This window comes from Mirounga leonina, unplaced genomic scaffold (assembly GCF_011800145.1).
Source record: "Mirounga leonina isolate KUSES-001 unplaced genomic scaffold, KU_Mleo_1.0 Mir_201, whole genome shotgun sequence".
Lineage (NCBI taxonomy): Eukaryota > Metazoa > Chordata > Mammalia > Carnivora > Phocidae > Mirounga > Mirounga leonina.
Window position 1 is genome coordinate 2,944,423 of NW_023270504.1, and position 17,710 is coordinate 2,962,132.

Consider the following 17,710-nt stretch of genomic DNA (forward strand, 5'->3'; position numbering starts at 1 on the left):
GCATGTTGTCACCTCTCATCATCCCTTTAAGTGAAATTGTGCAGTATATTCATTGACTGGGCAGGCACTGGTGATAAAAGATGTTAGGACTCATCTAATCTTGAAGCAGGAAATTTTTAAAGATTTTTTATTTATTTGAGAGAGAGTGAGCATGCGGCGGGGGTTGGGGAGTGGGTAGGGGCAGAGGGAGAGGGAGAATCTCAAGCAGACTTCCCTGTGAGCACAAAGCCTGATTGGGGGTGGGGGGATGGGGCTCGACCTCCTGACCCTGAGATCATGATCTGAGCTGAAATTGAGAGTCGGATGCTTAACCGACTGAGCCACCCAGGCGCCCCAGGAAATGTTTTTTATGAAACAAAACTGAGTGTGAGACTTCTAACATTTATTATAGAATGCAGATCTTTTTTTTTTTAAGTCCTAAAGCCCTTTATAGAATGTAGATCTTTGTCACTATGGACGTACTTATAAAGAAGAAAATGCATGAGGTCATTATTTGTGGAGGAAAAAGCTAATCAAGGCCTTTAAGTGGATAATTTAAAATTTATTAAACACCTGCCATATTCTAGGAATTGTGCTTGGCACAATTTTCACAAAGTGATTTTAGCAGTAACAACTCTCATGCCACATCCTCTGACAATTGGCATTCTTCTCTTCCTGCATCTCTGTGCCCCCATGCTTCTTGAGGCACCTGTCACTTCCCAGTCTCTCATCACTCTGCCGCACTTTGGCTTCCATCCCCACCATTTAACCAAAGCATCGTCCTCACAAATGTACCAATGACTGCTTTTTTGCTACATCCAAAGCAGACACATATTCTGTCCTTACGTTCCTCAGCCTTTGGGCAGCAGTTGACAGCACTGTCTGTGAAGTTCTCTCTTCCCTCGGTTTCCAGGGCACTAGCCTCTTCTGGTTTTCCACTCGCCTCTCAAGCTGTGTCTCAGTCTTCTCTATGTGGTCCTTTTCTGCATGCCCAGAGAGGTCATCTTCAGTAACCCTTCTTTGCCGAGTCTAGGCTCTCTTCCAGAGAGGCCCATTTATTACACTCGTATCCTTGTGATTCCCCAAGTTTTTTTCAGAACTGTCCTCTATCCTGAGCTCTACTGAGATCTGCATGTATTTCTAGCAACTTCCTAGGCATCCCAAACTCAGTATATCAAAAAATAAATGTATTAGCTCCTCCCTACCCTCTACTCCTAACCATCTCCTCAAACTGAAGTCCTGTCCCTTACAAACCTGGAAGTCATGCTTATGTTCAACCCCTCACAATCCCCCATCACTGTATTTCAACCTCCCTAATGGGCCTTAAACTTTTTTCTGTCCATCTCCATTGCACACATCTCTGTGTCTCTGGTCTTGCTCCCTCAGAACTCTTCTCTGACCCTTAGAATGATCTTTCCAAATCTGATTCTTTCTCTGCCTCATTTGTAACCTTTCCGTAATTCCACCAAGTTTTCATACTTTCCAGCATGGCACACATGGCTCAGCCCGAGTTTTCACCTCTGCTTATCACTCCAGTCTTACTCCCCTCCATGCTTTCTCACCACCATCCCCCCACACACCCCCTATACAAACAAACCACTTGGAACCTCTTCACTTAACAGATATTCATTCGTGTATTGCCTTTCTCCTTTCTTCCTTCCTCCCTTCCTTTTTTCCATCTATCTATATCCATCTGTCTCTGTCTGTCTGTCTCTCTTCCCCCCCAGTAGCTCTGGTTTTGCCTGGCTCTTGATTCTGGGTGTAGCTCAGGTCCTGCCTATTTCCTAATCACTCCCCTCGCAATCTAGGTGCCCCAGATAGCTGCACTGTGTGGGTGTCTCTGCCAGTCTAATGCATTGTGGTTATTCATTTCTTACGTCTTTCCCTCTAGACTTTGAACCTGTTGTGAATGTCTTACCATCTTTATATTCTCAGTACCCTAAAACAGAGGCAGGCCCATTATAGGCACTAAATAAATGCATGGTGAGAGAATGAAAGAAGGATGGAAGAAATGAAATATAAAATCTATACTTTTTGTCATCTAAGTTCTTTTGTTGCTTGGATTCTAGAAGAAGTATTAACTGTGCTATTTTGGGTTATCGTTTTAACGGACAGGGCAGATTTTATTAGAATAATTTATCCCATTTCAAAGAATAGAAGGAGCACTTGAGGGTCAAGAAATATTAAAATAAAGAGTAAGAAATCTATTCTTGAGAATTCCCAAAGTTGCCATACTAGAGACCAGAATTCATAAAAATGAACTCTTCTTGAAATTTTTGCTCTCCGTGTAAACGAGAAGGGGGTCAGCGGTATTTCCAATAATGAGGAAAGTAAGTCCTCAAGGTGGACTCTCCGCCTGACGCCTATGTTTCTGGTGTCCGCGTCTCTTCCTTCTGAGGCGTGCCCCATGGCGGTTCAGCTCCCGGGGCCGCCTCCTGAGAGTCCTGGCTCCGGGACCCTGTGTTCTCCTTTGCCCTGCATTCTCTCCCATTTCAAACCTATCCAGCCCCTGTTTTTGGAATCTACTTTTTTTTTTTTTATGTCTAGTGAAAGTCCCACATGTAAAGAAGAGTTCTTTCCTATATGTGGAACATTCCTACAGAGTAGGTAGGTACAATTATAAACCTACATAATAACATAAAGTATTAAACAATGGATCTTTCTTTCCAAAAGAAGAATGGCCGGTCAGACAGTTACTAAGGCAGCTGAAAACCAAGACATTGGAGTGAAAAGAGAGTCAATATCTGGTCTAAATCAGACTGATGAAAAAGGTTTAAGAAATTACCAAGTGAAACATTCCAGATCTGTTTTTCTGAAAATATGATTTTTGTACCTGTCGGGGACTGGTGGTTCAGCAAATGAACGTCAGGCTCCTCCAGTGTACCCAGCACTGCAAGAGATAGAAAATGGAATGGACTATATGAAGGTCTAGGAGAGGATTGGTGAAAAAGAAAATAAGACACATCATCAAGTGCTGGATATGGGAATTCAGAGAACAAAAGAGCATTGTGCTCTAAGATTAGTAGATGGAGCCTATGGAGAGAGATTGGATCCCTAGTAGGATTACCAATCAAGTTCATGACATAGAGAGGCACAGAGCAGAAAAAAATCTTCCATATTCTCTTAATTACCAATGTCTTTAGTTCTTTGATTCTTCAAGTATCTTTCAGCTATATCTTTCTTTCCATTTCCATTTTTAATAGCCCAGTTCAAGGCTTTATTGCCCCACTAAGACTCTTCTAGTTCCCTCAAAATGTTCTCTGGGAACACATACCCACACCAGAGGCATATTCCCAAAGCAGTGCTCTTTCATCACACTTAAATCTTTGTGAAGTGGGGGAATTTGTATTTCCTGAGCATCTGCCAACACCCAGGAGCTTTCCATTCCTCATCTCACATTGGTTTGGCCCTCTGAGGTGTAGCCCTATTAATATATATAATATCTGGGAACCAGCCTGGGGCAGGGCTGCATTGTTAGTCGGCAAGAATGCTGGTTGCTGAACGACTGCACACACAAAAAAGTACCATTTTTTATTTTTTGCCTATATCATCTCCTATCTGACCAAAGATATTTTACAGTGCTTCCTCTTGCATTTTTCACTTACATTGACATCATTTTAACATTATCTAAAGTTGTTAAAAAGACTCAATTCTGGAGAATGTATTCAGGTAATAATGGGGCCCAGGGGCAACTACTCTTCCTGACTCTCCTCTCCACCACCACCCCTCCCACCCCGCCCCATCTCACAAGCCACATTTCCACAGGCTTCAAGAAGTGTTTTGTGATTGAGTGGGAAGGGAAGTAAGAAGGAGGGAAGGAGGGGAGGAATGCTGTGGGAGGATAGAGGAGGAAATTCAGAAAAGCTCTAGCTGGGGATAGGTACACAGGAAAGATTTCACAGAGCTGTTGATACTTGAATTGAGTCGTGAAGAATGGATAAGAATGGGGTAGAACGATGGGCTTTCTAGAAAAATCAGAGCAGCTTATCAAGAGGCATGCAGTGTTTAGAGAAGGATTAAAGCTCAGTGTGGTTGGAGGATGGGGTAGGCGGTCAGAGGAGGGAAAGGAGGGGGTGAGGATGGCAAGGAGATGGAGCCAGACTGGGGTCAGAATGTATGCCGTGTTACAGAGTTGGACTTCACAGACACTAACAAAACAGAAAATCGACACCCTCACAGTTGTAGCAGACCCTGTTAAAGAGGAAGTCTTCCTTCGGTTTGGGAATTGTTTTTAGTGATAAAGTGAAGTAGCGCTGGGTTGACCAGCAGTGGATGCAGAGCTGCTTTGTGAATCATGTTCAGGAAAATAAAGGATTAGAGTAATGGAATTATCTGTGGGTGTTACAGTGTTGGGAAATTCGAACTTTCCTGAGTCATGTATGACTTACGAAGTAGATTAAAGGCTTAATCTTTAAAAAAAAAAAAAAAAAAAAGGCTGCATTGAACAGAAGGCTATTCTTACAAGTGATCCTTCATCAGTTAAAACACCTGTAGTGTTAGAGGGTAAACACTTGAAATTGCCACGAGATGGAGCGTATTAGAGTTTTGATTTCTCTGTAAAGGCATTGGAATCCATGCATATAAAATATTTCCATCTCTTTCATTTATTTTTTTAAAGACTGTATTTATATATTTGAGAGAGAGAGAGAGCACATGAACAAGTGGGGGGAGGGGCCAAGGGAGGGGGAGAAGCAGTCTCCCCGCTGAACCAGGAGCCCAGCATGTGGCTTGATCCCAGGACCAAGATCATGACCTGAGCTGAAGGTAGACGCTTAACTGCTTAGCCAACTGAGCCACCCAGGCGCCCCTTCATCTCTTTTAAAAGCTGTGTTTATACCAAAAGTGACTCAAATAGTAATAACCTACATTTTTACCCATTAAATTGACTCCTGAGGCACAACTTTAAAATATAAATCATTATATAATTCTCAGTACAGATGCCAGAACTGTTCTGCTTCCTTCTTAATACTCTTATACTCATGAGGTAACACTGGTATGTTTGAACATGGTGTTTCAGAAGCACTGGGTATTGGTTTTTAGTCATGAGTCCCATTACTCTTACCTCCTCACCTTTTTCACATCCACCCACACACAAACACACCATTCACAACACTACACATACATACACTCATATCTATACATGTATTAGTGGGCTAGCCTGATATGAGAGAATTTACAGGCATACCTCGAAGGTATGGTGGGTTAGGTTCCAGATGGCTACAATAGAGTGAATATCATAGTAAAGTGGGGCAAATATGAATATTTTGTTTTCCCAGTGGACATAAAGATTATGTTTACACCATAATCTATTAAATATGCAATAGCATTATGTCTAAAAAAAACAATGTACATACCTTAATTTAAAACTACTTTATTGCTAAAAAATGCTAACCGTCATCTGAGCATTCAGAGAGTGGTAATCTTTTTCCTGGTGGAGGGTCTTACCTCATTGTTCATGGCTGCTGACTGATCAGGGTGGTGGTTGCTGAAGGTTGGGGTGTGGCAATTTCTTAAAATAAAACAATGAAGTTTACGGGGCACATGGGTTGCTCAGTCATTAGGCATCTGCCTTCGGCTCAGGTCATGGTCCCAGGGTCCTGGGATCGAGCCCCAAATCAGGCTCCCTGCTTGGCAGGAAGCCTGTTTCTCCCTCTGCCACTCCCCCTGCTTGTGTCCCCTCTCTCGTTGTGTGTCCCTCCCTGTCAAATAAATAAAATCTTTATTTTTTAAATTTACTTTATTTTTTAAAAATATTTTATTTATTCATTTGAGAGAGATACAGAGACAGAGAGAGAGCACAAGCAGGGGGAGAGGCAGAGGGAGAGGAAGAAGCAGACTCCCCGCCTAGCGGGGAGCCCGACATGGGGCTCGATCCCAAGACCTAGAGATCATGACCCGAGCCGAAGGCAGACGCTTAACCATCTGAGCCACCCAGGCACCCCTAAATAAAATCTTTAAAAAAAAAAGTAAGACAGTGAAGTTTGCCCCATTGATTGACTTTTCTTTGCATGAATGATTTCTCTTTAGCATGTGATGCTGTTTGATAGCATTTTACCCACAGGAGAACTTCTTTCAAAATTGGAAGCAATTCTCCCATCCCTGCAGCTTCTTTAGCAACTAAGTTGATGTAATATTCTAAACCCTTTATTGTCATTTCAGCAGTCTTCACAGCATCTTCACCAGCAGTAGATTCCATTTCAAGAAGCCATTTTCTTTGCTTATCCATATGAAGCAACTCCTCTTTTGTTAAAATTTTATCATGAGATTGCAGCAATTCAGTCCTATCTTCAGGCTCCACTTCTGATTCTAGCTCTCTGGCTATTTCCACCACATCTGCAGTTACTTCCTCTACTGAAGTCCTGAACCCCTCAAAGTCATCTTGAGGGTTGGAATCAACTTCTGTTAATGTTGATATTTTGATCTCTTTCTGTGAATCAGGATGCTCTTTATTTTTTTTTTTTTTGTTTTATTTATCTACATAATCTCTACACCCATTGTGGGGCTCAAACTCACGATCCCAAGATCAAGAGTCACTTGCTCTTTCAACTGAGCCAGCCAGGCACCTTGATTCAGGAATGCTCTTATATGGCACTTAGAATGGTGAATCCTTTCTAGAAGCTTTTCAATTTACTTTGCCCAAATCCATCAGAGGAATTACTATCTATGGAAGCTATAGCCTTGCACAGTGTTTTTTTTTTTTTTTTAATTTTTTAAATTTGAGTGTGTGTAGTTGATACACAATGTTACATTAGTTCCAGGTATATAACATATTGATTCAACAAGTTTATAAATTATGCTTTGCTCCTCACAAGTGTAGCTACCATCTGTCACCATACAACCCTATTACAGTATCATTGACTATACTTATGCTGTGCCTTTTATTCCCAACTTATAAAAACTGTAGATCACTTCATGAATTTACATGTCATCCTTGTGCAAAGACCATGCTAATCTTCTCTGTATGGTTCCAATTTTAGTATATGTACCGCCAAAGCGATGTATTTCTTAAGTAGTAAGACTTGAAAGTCAAAATTACTCATTGATCCATGGGCTGCAGAATGGATATTGTGATAGTAAGCATAAAAACAACATTAATCTCATCGTATGTCTCCTTCTGATTTCTTGGGTGATCACATGCATTGTCAATGAACAGTAATATTTTGAAAGGTATCTTTTCCTTCTGAACAGTGGGTCTCAACAGTGGGCTAAATATTCAATAAACCATGTTGCAAACAAATGTGCTGTCATCCAGGGTTTGTTGTCCCATTGATAGAGCACAAGCAAAGTAGATTTAGCATAATTCTTTTTTTTTTTTAAAGATTTTTTCATTTATTTTTTTGACAGAGAGAGACATAGCGAGAGCAGGAACACAAGCAGGGGGAGTGGGAGAGGGAGAAGCAGGCTTCCCGCAGAGCAGGGAGCCCGATGTGGGACTCGATCCCAGGACCCTGGGATCATGACCTGAGCCAAAGGCAGACCTTAACGACTGAGCCACCCAGGCGCCCGATTTAGCATAATTCTTAAGGGCCCTAGGATTTTGGAAATGGTCAGTGAGCATTGGCTTCAACTTAGAGTCACCAGCTGCAATAGCACCTAACAAAAGAGTCGGCCTGTTTTAGAAGCCAGACATTGGCTTCTCCTCCCTAGCTATGAAAGTCTCAGATGGCATCTTCTTCTAATATAAAGCTGCTTTGTCTGCATTGAAAATCTGTTGTTTAGTGTAGCCACCTTCATTAATTATCTTAGCAAGATCTGGATGACTTGTAGCTTCTACAAAAGTACTTCACCTAGGGGTGCCTGGGTGGCTCAGTCTGTTGAGCATCCAACTCTTGATTTCAGCTCAGGTCCTGATCTCAGGGTCGTGAGATTGAGCCCCGCTTAGGCTCTGCGCTTAGTGAGGGGTCTGCTTGAGACTTTCTCTCCCTCTCCCTTTGCCCTCCCCGCCCCTACCCTGCATGCACTCTCTCAAATAAATAGGTTTTTTTTTTTTTAAATGTGCTTCACCCTTGCACTTATGTTATGGAAACGGCTTCTTTCTTTAAACCTTATGAACCAACCTCTGTTAGCTTCATACTTTTCTTCTGCAGCTTTCTCACCTCTCTCAGACTTTACAGAATTAAGGAGAGTCCGGGCCTTTCTGTGGTTTTGGCTTTGGCTTAAGGGAATGTTGTGGCTGGTTTGATCATCTTTCCAGACAACTGAATATTTCTCCATATCAGCAATAAGGTTGTTTCACTTTTTTTTTTTTTAAGATTTTATTTATTTACTTGAGAGAGAGCAAGCTAGAGACTGAGCATGAGCGGGGGTGAGGGGAGAGGGGCAGAGAGCGAGGGATAAGCAGACGCCCCGTTGAGCGTGGAACCCCATTCCCCGGGCTCAGTCCCAGGACCCCGGGATCACAACCAGAGCTGAAGGCAGACACTTAACCGACTGAGTCACCCGGGCTCCCCTCTTGTTTCACTCTCTTATCATTTGCGTGTTCGCTAGAGTGAACTTTCTATTTCCTTCAAGAACTTTTACTTTGCGTTCACAATTTGGCCAGCTGCTTGGTACAAGAGGTCTGGCTTTCAGCCTTTCTTGGCTTTCAATGTGCCTTCCTCACTGAGCTTAATAATTTCTAGCTTTTGATTTAAAGTGAGAGACGTGCAACTCTTCCTTTCACTCGAACACTTAGAGGCTACTGTAGGGTTATTAACTGGCTCAGTCTGTGTCTCAGGGAATATGGAGGCCCTACGGAGAAGGGAGAGATGGGGAAATAGCCAGTTGGTGGAGCAGTCAGAATACACACATTTATCAGTGAAGTTCACCATCTTATGTGGGTGTGGTTCGTGGCACACCCCCCCAAATAAATACAGTAGTAACATCAAAGATCATTGATCACCGATCACTGTAGCAAAAAATTTGAAATATTGTGAGAATTACCAAAATGTGACACAGAGACATGGGGGGAGAAAATGCTGTTGGAAAACTGGCCCTGATAGGCATGCTTGACACAGGGTTGGCACAGCCTTCAAATCTTTAAAAAAGCAATATTGCAAAGCCTCGTAGAGTAAGGTACAATAAAACATGGTATGCCTGTATTCCTTGTGCTTGTTAGCAAATACTGGAAAATACCCTGCCAAGCTATCTTTTTGTTCTCCATTACCAGGAGTGAATCAGGTGTAATCCTCTTTGAAGCCAAAGTCCTAGGATACCTTTAAGACAAGTTTTTAGCCATAATTCTAAGATGTTGCCATCCTGCGTCTGCTTTCTCTGAGTCAGTGCTTACGGAAGCATGAATGTGTTAACATCCACGGTGATAATAGGTTGCCTAACCTAGTTACCCTCCAGGCAGAAATAAAAGGGAGGAAAAAAACAGTTCGATGAGGCATTTGGGAGCTATTGTTTTACAAGTGGCAATTTTATTTGTCCTCTATAAATTATCCTCTCTTGTGTCGAACTGCATCAGATTTCATCATCACTATAAATACCCACAATTAGTAAAGGACAAAAGTATGCTACTAGATAGACATAAACCAAATGTCATTGCAGTGGCAAAGCAAATGGTGACAGAATGGGTACAAAATTGTTTTCTTTAAGAAAAAGCATATTATAATTATGTTTAATCATTACTTTTCCTGATGGGTTCTGTCACATCAGCATGCCTTATTTGAACAAAACAAACTCAATTTTACTGGCTTTTACTGTTTACATACTATTATTTTTATTAGAAAACTTTTTGAATGCTTATTTTAAAACTCATTGTTAGGTGAAATAACAGATTCTGAGCAGCTTTGAGAAAAATCTAATGATTATTGAGGGAAGGTGTTTCATCCACAGATGTAACATTACCATGGTAGAAATAATTCTTAATTTCTAAGATCAAATTTATTTTAAGTTCCACATAAAGTCTTATTGGTGCCTTATGTATGTATGTATATATGTATGTATTTATAAGTGGCTCCACTGACTGAGCCACCCAGGCACCCCACACATTGTGCCTTTAAAGTGACCTTTTAATACATACTTATCATACTACACATATTTATCTTAACAGACTTCATCTTCTTTCTTTGGTATATATTATGAGTCTGCTCAATTCAGTGACATTTTCAGAGGCCAGTCTGACCAGAGCTGGAATATTTCTTCTGCTAGCTTCCTGTACCTTCTGATCTTCAGGTGCTGACTTTTCTTTTGGGGGAAGAGAAGCCAAGGCTCAGATGTTCTAGGTGCTTTCGGATATTTAGCAGAGTCATTTCTGGAGGATCAGGTTGGTAGGCAGGAGGGAGCAGGTTTGGAATTCTGCTGAATCTGTGACTGTTTGTCTAGGAATGCAGACATGGAGATGACTCTGGAGCGAGCAGTGAGTATGCTCGATGCAGACCACACACCGCCACCCAGAATTTCTGCTGCAGCTACTTTCATACAGCACGAGTGCTTCCAGAAATCTGAAGCGCGGAAAAGGGTGAGTGTCATCTTAAGTCCAGTTTAAAATTATCATGCTTTCACATCTATTACAGTGGCCATGCAAACTGAAACCATTAGTTTAATTAAATTTTAAAAAATCTTGGGACGCCTGGGTGGCTCAATGGGTTAAGCATCTTGCCTTCAGCTTGGGTCATGATCACGGGGTCCTGGGATCGAGCCCGGCATAGGGCTCTCTGCTCAGCGGGGAGCCTGCTTCTCTCTCTCCCTCTGCATTCTCTCTCACTCTTGCTCTCTCTCAAATAAATAAATAAAATCTTTTAAAAGATAAATAAATAAATTTAAGAAAAATCTTTATTGAGTTATATGTCAATTATAGGTCAATTTTAAATAAATTAATAAAGTCTTGAGACTTTTTTTTAAAAGATTTTAAGAGAGAGAGCACGCGCACGTATGCACACAAGTGGGGGCAGGGACAAGGGGAGGGAGAGGGAGGGAGAATGAATCTCAAGTACACTCCGCACTGAGCGTGGAGCCCGATGTGGGGCTCGATCTCACGATCCTGACATCATGACCTGAGCCGAAATCAGGAGCCAGACACTTAATTCACTGAGCCACCCAGACGCCCTGGTGTAAGTGTTCTATAGGACAGAGCTCACCAAAATGGAATCAATAGGTCATTTTATGTTTGTTGAAAAAGTGGTACATTTGTGCAGGAAAAAATCCTAGTTCAAAAAGGTATGTAGTGAAAACTGTTTCCCTTCTGCACCAAATCTCAGCCTACCCCCCCATCTCCCTCTTTCCTTCTCTCTCACTCTCCTGTCCTCTCTCCTCCTCCCTCCCTCCTTCTCTCCCTATCTCTTTTTCTCATCAATTTTTGGGTCTCTTTCCAGAGATATTCTATGCTTATAGAAACAATTATTAGATAGGTTGGTTCAGTATCCTTTTTTAAAACAAAATTGCAAATGGTAGCAGATTATGTATAGTACCCTGCACTTTGTTTTCCTTTAACCCTGTATCTTGGAAATGTTTGGTATATATTAACCCTACTTCATTCTTTAAAATTGCTACATAGATTTCTATTGTATAAATGTACCAGTTTAGTTTGTTCATTTTTTAACAGCTTTATTAAGGGCCATTTAAGTTTTGCCTTGTTTTGACATCATGAAATCATCACAATCAAGATAATGAATATATTCATTACCTTCAAAGTTTCCTTGTGCCTTTTTTTTTTTTTTAAGATTTTATTTATTCATTTGAGACACAGATACAGAGAGAGAGAGCATGAGCAGGGAGAGAGGCAGAGGGAGAAGCAGGCTCCCCGCTGAGCCAGGAGCCCGATGTGGTACTTGATCCCAGGACTCTGGGATCATGACCTGAGCCGAAGGCAGACGCTTAACCATCTGAGCCACCCAGGCGCCCCTCCTTGTGCCTCTTTGTAATCCATACTTCTGACCCCTCCCCAACCCTCTTCTAGTCCCCGGGTAACCAATGATCTGCTTTCTGTTACTATAGATTATATTGAATTTACTAGAGTTTTATATAAATTATATAGTATATATGCTTTTCCTCTGGATTCTTTTACTGAGCTTTAATCTTTTGAGATTCATCCATGTCGTGTGTATCAAAAGGTGTGTGGGTATGTGTTTGTTTGGGTATAGCTGACTAGTATTTCATTGTATGGATACACCTTAATTTGTTTATTCACTCACCTGTTCATGGACATTTGAGTTTTGGCTATTACAAATAAAACTGCTATGAACATATGTGTACAAACATATGTTTTCATTTCTGTTGGGTAAATAAATACCTAGGAGTGGAATGCCTGGATGATATGGTAGTTGTATGTTTGACTTTTTAAGAAACTGCCAAACTATTTACAAAATAGCTGAGCCATTTTACATTCCCACCAGCAATGTATGAGAGTTCTAGTTCCTCCACATCCTAATAATTGATCAATCTGAATTTTAGCCTGTTGGTTTGTAGTAGTATTTTATTATGGTTTTAACTTACATTTCCAAATGACTAATGACTAATGACTAATGATGTTGAACATCTTTTCATGTGCTTTCCATCCCTGTGTTTTCTTTAGTGAAATGTGTGTTCAGATCTTTTGCCCATTTTCTTCTTTTTTAAAAATACTTTTAAAGATTTTATGTATTTGAGAGCAAGAGAGCAAGAGAGCACACAAGCCGGGGGGAGGGCCAGAAGCAGAGGGAGAAGCAGACTCCCCACTGAGCAGGGAGCCTGATGTGGTACTTGATCCCAGGACCCTGGGATCATGACCTGAGCCAAAGGCAGACGCTTAACCAAGCCACCCAGGCGCCCTTAAAAATAATTTTAAATTCCAGTTAGTTAGCATACAGTGTAACATTAGTTTCAGGTGCACAAAAGAGTGATTCAACACTTACAACACCTGGTACCCATCACAACAAGTGCCCTCCTTCATCCCCGTCACCTGTTTAACCCGTCCACCCACCCACCTCCCCTCTGGTAACCGTCAGTTTGTTCTCTATAGTTAAGTGTCTGTTTCTTGGTTTGCCTCTCTCTCTCCCTTTTCCCCATGCTCATTTGTGTTGTTTCTCAAATTGCACATGTGAGTGAAATCATATGGTATTTGTCTTTCTCTGACTGACTTATTTTGCTTAGCATAATACCCTCTAGCTCCATCCATGTCATTGCAAATGGCAAGATTTCATTCTTTTTTGTGGCCAAGTAATACTCCATTGTGTATATATACCATCTCTTCTTTATCCGTTCATCAGTCAGTGGACACTTGGGCCATTTCTATAGTTTGGCTGTTGTAAATAATGCTGCTGTGAACATAGGGGTGCATGTACTCCTTTGAATTAGTATTTTTGTATTCTTTGGGTAAATACCCCATAGTGCAGTTGCTGGATTGTAGGATAGTTTTATTTTCAATTTTTTGAGGAGCCTCCATACTGTTTTCCACAGTGGCTGCACCAGTTTGTGTTCATTCCCACCAACAGTGTATATATCTATATTATCTATATTATCAATATAATTCAATTATAATGCTAAAAAAGTAGGAAAAAGAAATGGGGTTCCTTTTTCTCCACATCCTCATCAACACCTGTTGTTTCTTGTGTTGTTGATTTTAGCCATTCCGACAGGTGTGAGGTGATAGCTCATTATAGTTCTTTTGCCCATTTTTATTTGGGTTTTTGTTCTCTTGTCATTGAATTTTGACATTTATGTATTCTGGGTATAAGTCTTTTTTTATTTTTTTTTTCCAGATACATGATTTGGAAATACTTTCTCCCAGTTGTATTTTATCTTTTCATTCTTTTAACAGTTTTTAATTTTGATGGAGTCTAATTACAAATTTTTTCTTTATGGATTGTGCTTTTCATGGTTATCCAAGAAATCTTTCTGGACACTCACTCTAAGGTCACAAAGATAATCTATATATTCTTCCAGAAGTTTTATAAGTGTCAGATTTTATAGTTGGTCTACCATCCACTTGGGATGAATTTTGTATATATTGCAAGATGTGGACTGAAGTTTCTTTTAAAAGATATAAATATATGAGCAATTGTTTAGGTGCCATTTGTTGAAAAGACTATTATTTTGTGTCTAAACTGTATTTCTGCCTTTGTTGAAAATGAATTGATCACATATATGTGAGTCTTTTTCTGCACTATGTATTCTATTTCATTGATCTATTATTGGTCTGTCTTCATGCTAATCTCATACTGTCTTGATTACTATAGTTTTATATATTAATATAGTTTTATATTGAAGATGCTAGTGTTAGTCCTCTGACTTTATTCTTTTTCAAGTGATTTTGGCTCTCCTAGGTCTTTTGCTATCACATGAATTTTAGAATCTATTTCTTTATGAAAAAACTGCTGGGATTTTGTTTGAGATTGCATTGAATCTATAGATCAGTATGTGGAAAATTTTCATCTAAACAATATTGAGTCTTCTGACTCCTGACCATGGTATAGTTCACCATTTATTTAGGTCTTTAATTGCTCTCAGCTGTATTTTGTAGTTTTACTGCAATATTACTAAATTCACTTTTAGCTGTAGTAGAATATTTGTAGATTCATCAGATTTTCTACATAGAGCATGCTGTCTGCTAATAAAGACACTTTTGTATCTTTTCAATCTGGAGAATTCTATTTCTTTTTTCTTTTTTTCTTATTGTATTGGCTAGAACCTCTAGTGCAATATTAAAAAGAAGTGAGAGTGGACATGTCTTGTTCTTGATCATAGGGGGAAGCATTTGATTGTTCTTTCACTGTTAAGTATGGTGCAACCTGTAAGTTTTTGTTTGTTTGTTTTCAGGAATTTAATCTGGGAGGTTTTTATGTGGTTCTTTTTGGAAGGAAGGAAGAAGTTTTGTATTTTAGTATTTTTAACACCATTTCTTTTTCCTACTTTTTTAGCATTATAATTGAATTATATTGATAATATAGATAAGCATTATTTTCAGGTGTACAATGTGATATATGTATATATTGTGAAATGATCACCACAAGTCTGGTTACCATCTGTCACCATACAGTAAACAATTTTTTTTCTTGTAATGAGAACTTTTAAGTTCTACTCTCTTAGCAATTTCAAATATACAGTACAGTATTAATAACTAGTCTTCATGATGTACATTACATCTTCATGACTTGTTTTCTAACTGGAGGTATGTATCTTTTGACCACCTTCACCGATTTCACCCATGCCAAACCCCCTGTCTCTGGCAACCACCAGTCTGTTCTCTGTATCTTTGATTTTGTTGTTTGTTTGTTTGTTTTTGGATTCCATGTATACGTGGGATTATGTAGTATTTGTTCGCTTTTTCACTCAGTATAATACCCTCAAGATCCATCCATGTTGCAAATAGCAGGATTTCCTTCTTACTTATGACTGCATAATATCCCGTTGTGTATATATACCACATTCTCCTTATCCATTCATCCATCAATGGATACTTAGGTTGTTTCCATGTCTTCGGTCTTGTAAATAATGCTGTGGTAAAAATGGTAGTTTGTTTATCTTTTTGAGTTAGTGTTTTCATTTCCTTCTGATAAATATCCAGAAGTAGAATTTTTGAGTCACAAGGTGGTTCTATTCTTAACTTTTTGAGGAACCTCCATGTTTTCAGAGTGCTTGTACCAGTTGATGTTCCCACCAACAATGCACAAGAGTTCCCTTTTTGCCACATCCTTGCCGATACTTGTTATTTCTTATCTTTTTGGTGATAGCCATTCTGACAGGTGTGATATGAGATTTCATTGTGGTTTTGATTTGCATTTCCCTGATGATTAAGAATGCTGAACACCTTTTCTGTATGTCAGCCATCTGTAGGTCTTCTTTGGAAAAATATCTGTTCAAATCCTCTTCCCATTTTTTAATTGGATTGTTGTTGGCATTTTGCTATTGAGTCATGTGAGTTCTTTATATATTTTGAATATTAACCCCTTATCAGATATATGATTTGCAAATATTTTCTCCCATTCCATAGGTTACCCTTTTCATTTTGTGATGGTTTCCTTTGCTATTTGGTCTAGTCCCACTTGCTTATTTTTGCTTTTGTTGCCTTTTCTTTTGGTGTCATATCCAAAAACCCATTGCAAAGACTGATGTCAAAGAGCTTACTGCCTAGGTTTTCTTCTAGGAGTTTTATGGTTTCAGGTCTCATATTAAAGACTTAATCCATTTTGAGTTAATTTTTGTGTATGGTGAAAGATAGTGGTCTAGTTTCATTTTTTTTGCATGTGGCTGTTCAGTTTTCCCAACACCGTTTGTTGAGGAGACTCTTCTTTCCCCATTGTGTATTCTCAGCTTCTTTGTTGTAAATTAATTGACCGTATGTGTGTGGGTTTGTTTCTGGAGTGTTTATTCTGTTCCGTTGATCTGTGCATCTTTTTATGCCAATATACTGTTTTTATTACTATAGCTTTTTAATGTAGTTTTGAAATCAGGAAGTATGATGCCTCCAGTTTTATTTTTCTTAAGATTGATTTGGCTAAAGAAACAGACTCTTAACTATAGAGAACAAACTGATGGTTACCAGAGGGGAGGTGGGTGGGAGTAATTGGTGAAATAGGTGATGGGGATTAAGAAGCGCACATGTCCTGATGAGCACTGAGTAATATACAGAATTGTTGAATCACTGTATTGTACATCTGAAACTAATATAACACCATATGTCAACTATACAGAAATTAAAAATTTTTTTAAAGTTTAAAAAAATAAAATGCTTGTCACCATCTGTCAAAAAAAAAAGGGTCTTTTGTTTTTGTTTTTTACCTTTGGGTCTTGAGAATACTTCTATCATAAAAAAAAAAAAGATTGATTTGGCTAGGGTCTTTTTGTGGTTCCATATAAATTTTAGTATTGTATGATCTATTTTTGTGAAAAATACGATTGGAATTTTGATAGGAATTGCATGGAATCTGTAGATTGCTTTGGGTAGTATGGATATTTTAACAATATTAATTTTTCTAATCCATAAACATGGAATATCTTTCCATTTATATTTGTCTTCAGTTTCTTTCGTCAGTATCTTATACTTTTTAGTATACAGGTCTTTCTCCTCCTTGGTTAAATTTATTCCTAGGTATTTTTTTATGCAATTGTAAATGGGTTTGTTTTCTTAATTCTGATAGTTTATTATTGGTATACAGAAATTCAACAGCTTTTTGCATATTGTATCCTACAACTTCACTGAATTTATTGATTAGTTCTAGTAGAGTTTTTTTGGTGGAGTCTTTAGGGTTTTCTATGTCATCTGAAAATAGTGACAGTTTTACTTTTTCCTTACCAATTTGGATGCCACTTATTTCTTTTTCTTGTCTAATTGCACCAGCTAGGACTTCAATACTATTTAGAATAAAAGTGGTCAGAATGGACATCCTTCTTTTGTTGCTGATCTTCAGAAGAAAAGCTGTTAGCTTTTAATCATTGAGTATGATGTTAGCCGTAGGTTTTTTATAAATCACCATTCAAGTTGAAGAACTACCTTTATCCCTAATTTTACAGAGTTTTTGTTTTAGTTTTTTACTCAGGAATGTTTGTTGGATTTTATCAAATGTTTTATTTTCCCATTAAAATATTTCTATGGTTTTTATCTTAATTTTGCTAATATGATAAATTACTTTGATTTTTAAATGTTATCCCATTCCTGGGATAAATCTCACTTGGTCATGATGTACTGTTACTTTTTAAAATTAGATTTGTTAAAATTCTGTTAAAACAATTATGCAGCTATATTTATAAAGGATATTGATCTATAATTTTCTTTTCTTGTAATGTCTTAGTCCAGTTTTGGATTGAGAGTAATACTAGCTTCACATTGGAA

At 38.9% G+C, this 17,710-nt stretch overlaps 1 protein-coding gene and 1 non-coding gene across 2 annotated transcripts in view; one reads left to right on the plus strand and one right to left on the minus strand.

Annotated features, from left to right (window-relative positions):
* PKP2 (plakophilin 2) overlaps window positions 1-17,710 on the plus strand; it is a 90,126-nt gene that overhangs the window by 16,705 nt on the left and 55,711 nt on the right. Inside the window, exon 4 of the mRNA XM_035027919.1 lies at window positions 10,288-10,423. Within this exon, the coding sequence (XP_034883810.1) occupies window positions 10,288-10,423 (136 nt within the window). The remainder of the gene's footprint in view (window positions 1-10,287; window positions 10,424-17,710) is intronic.
* On the minus strand, window positions 6,874-6,978 carry LOC118025845. Its single transcript, XR_004683406.1, has one exon. It is a non-coding gene; the product is annotated as a U6 spliceosomal RNA (small nuclear RNA).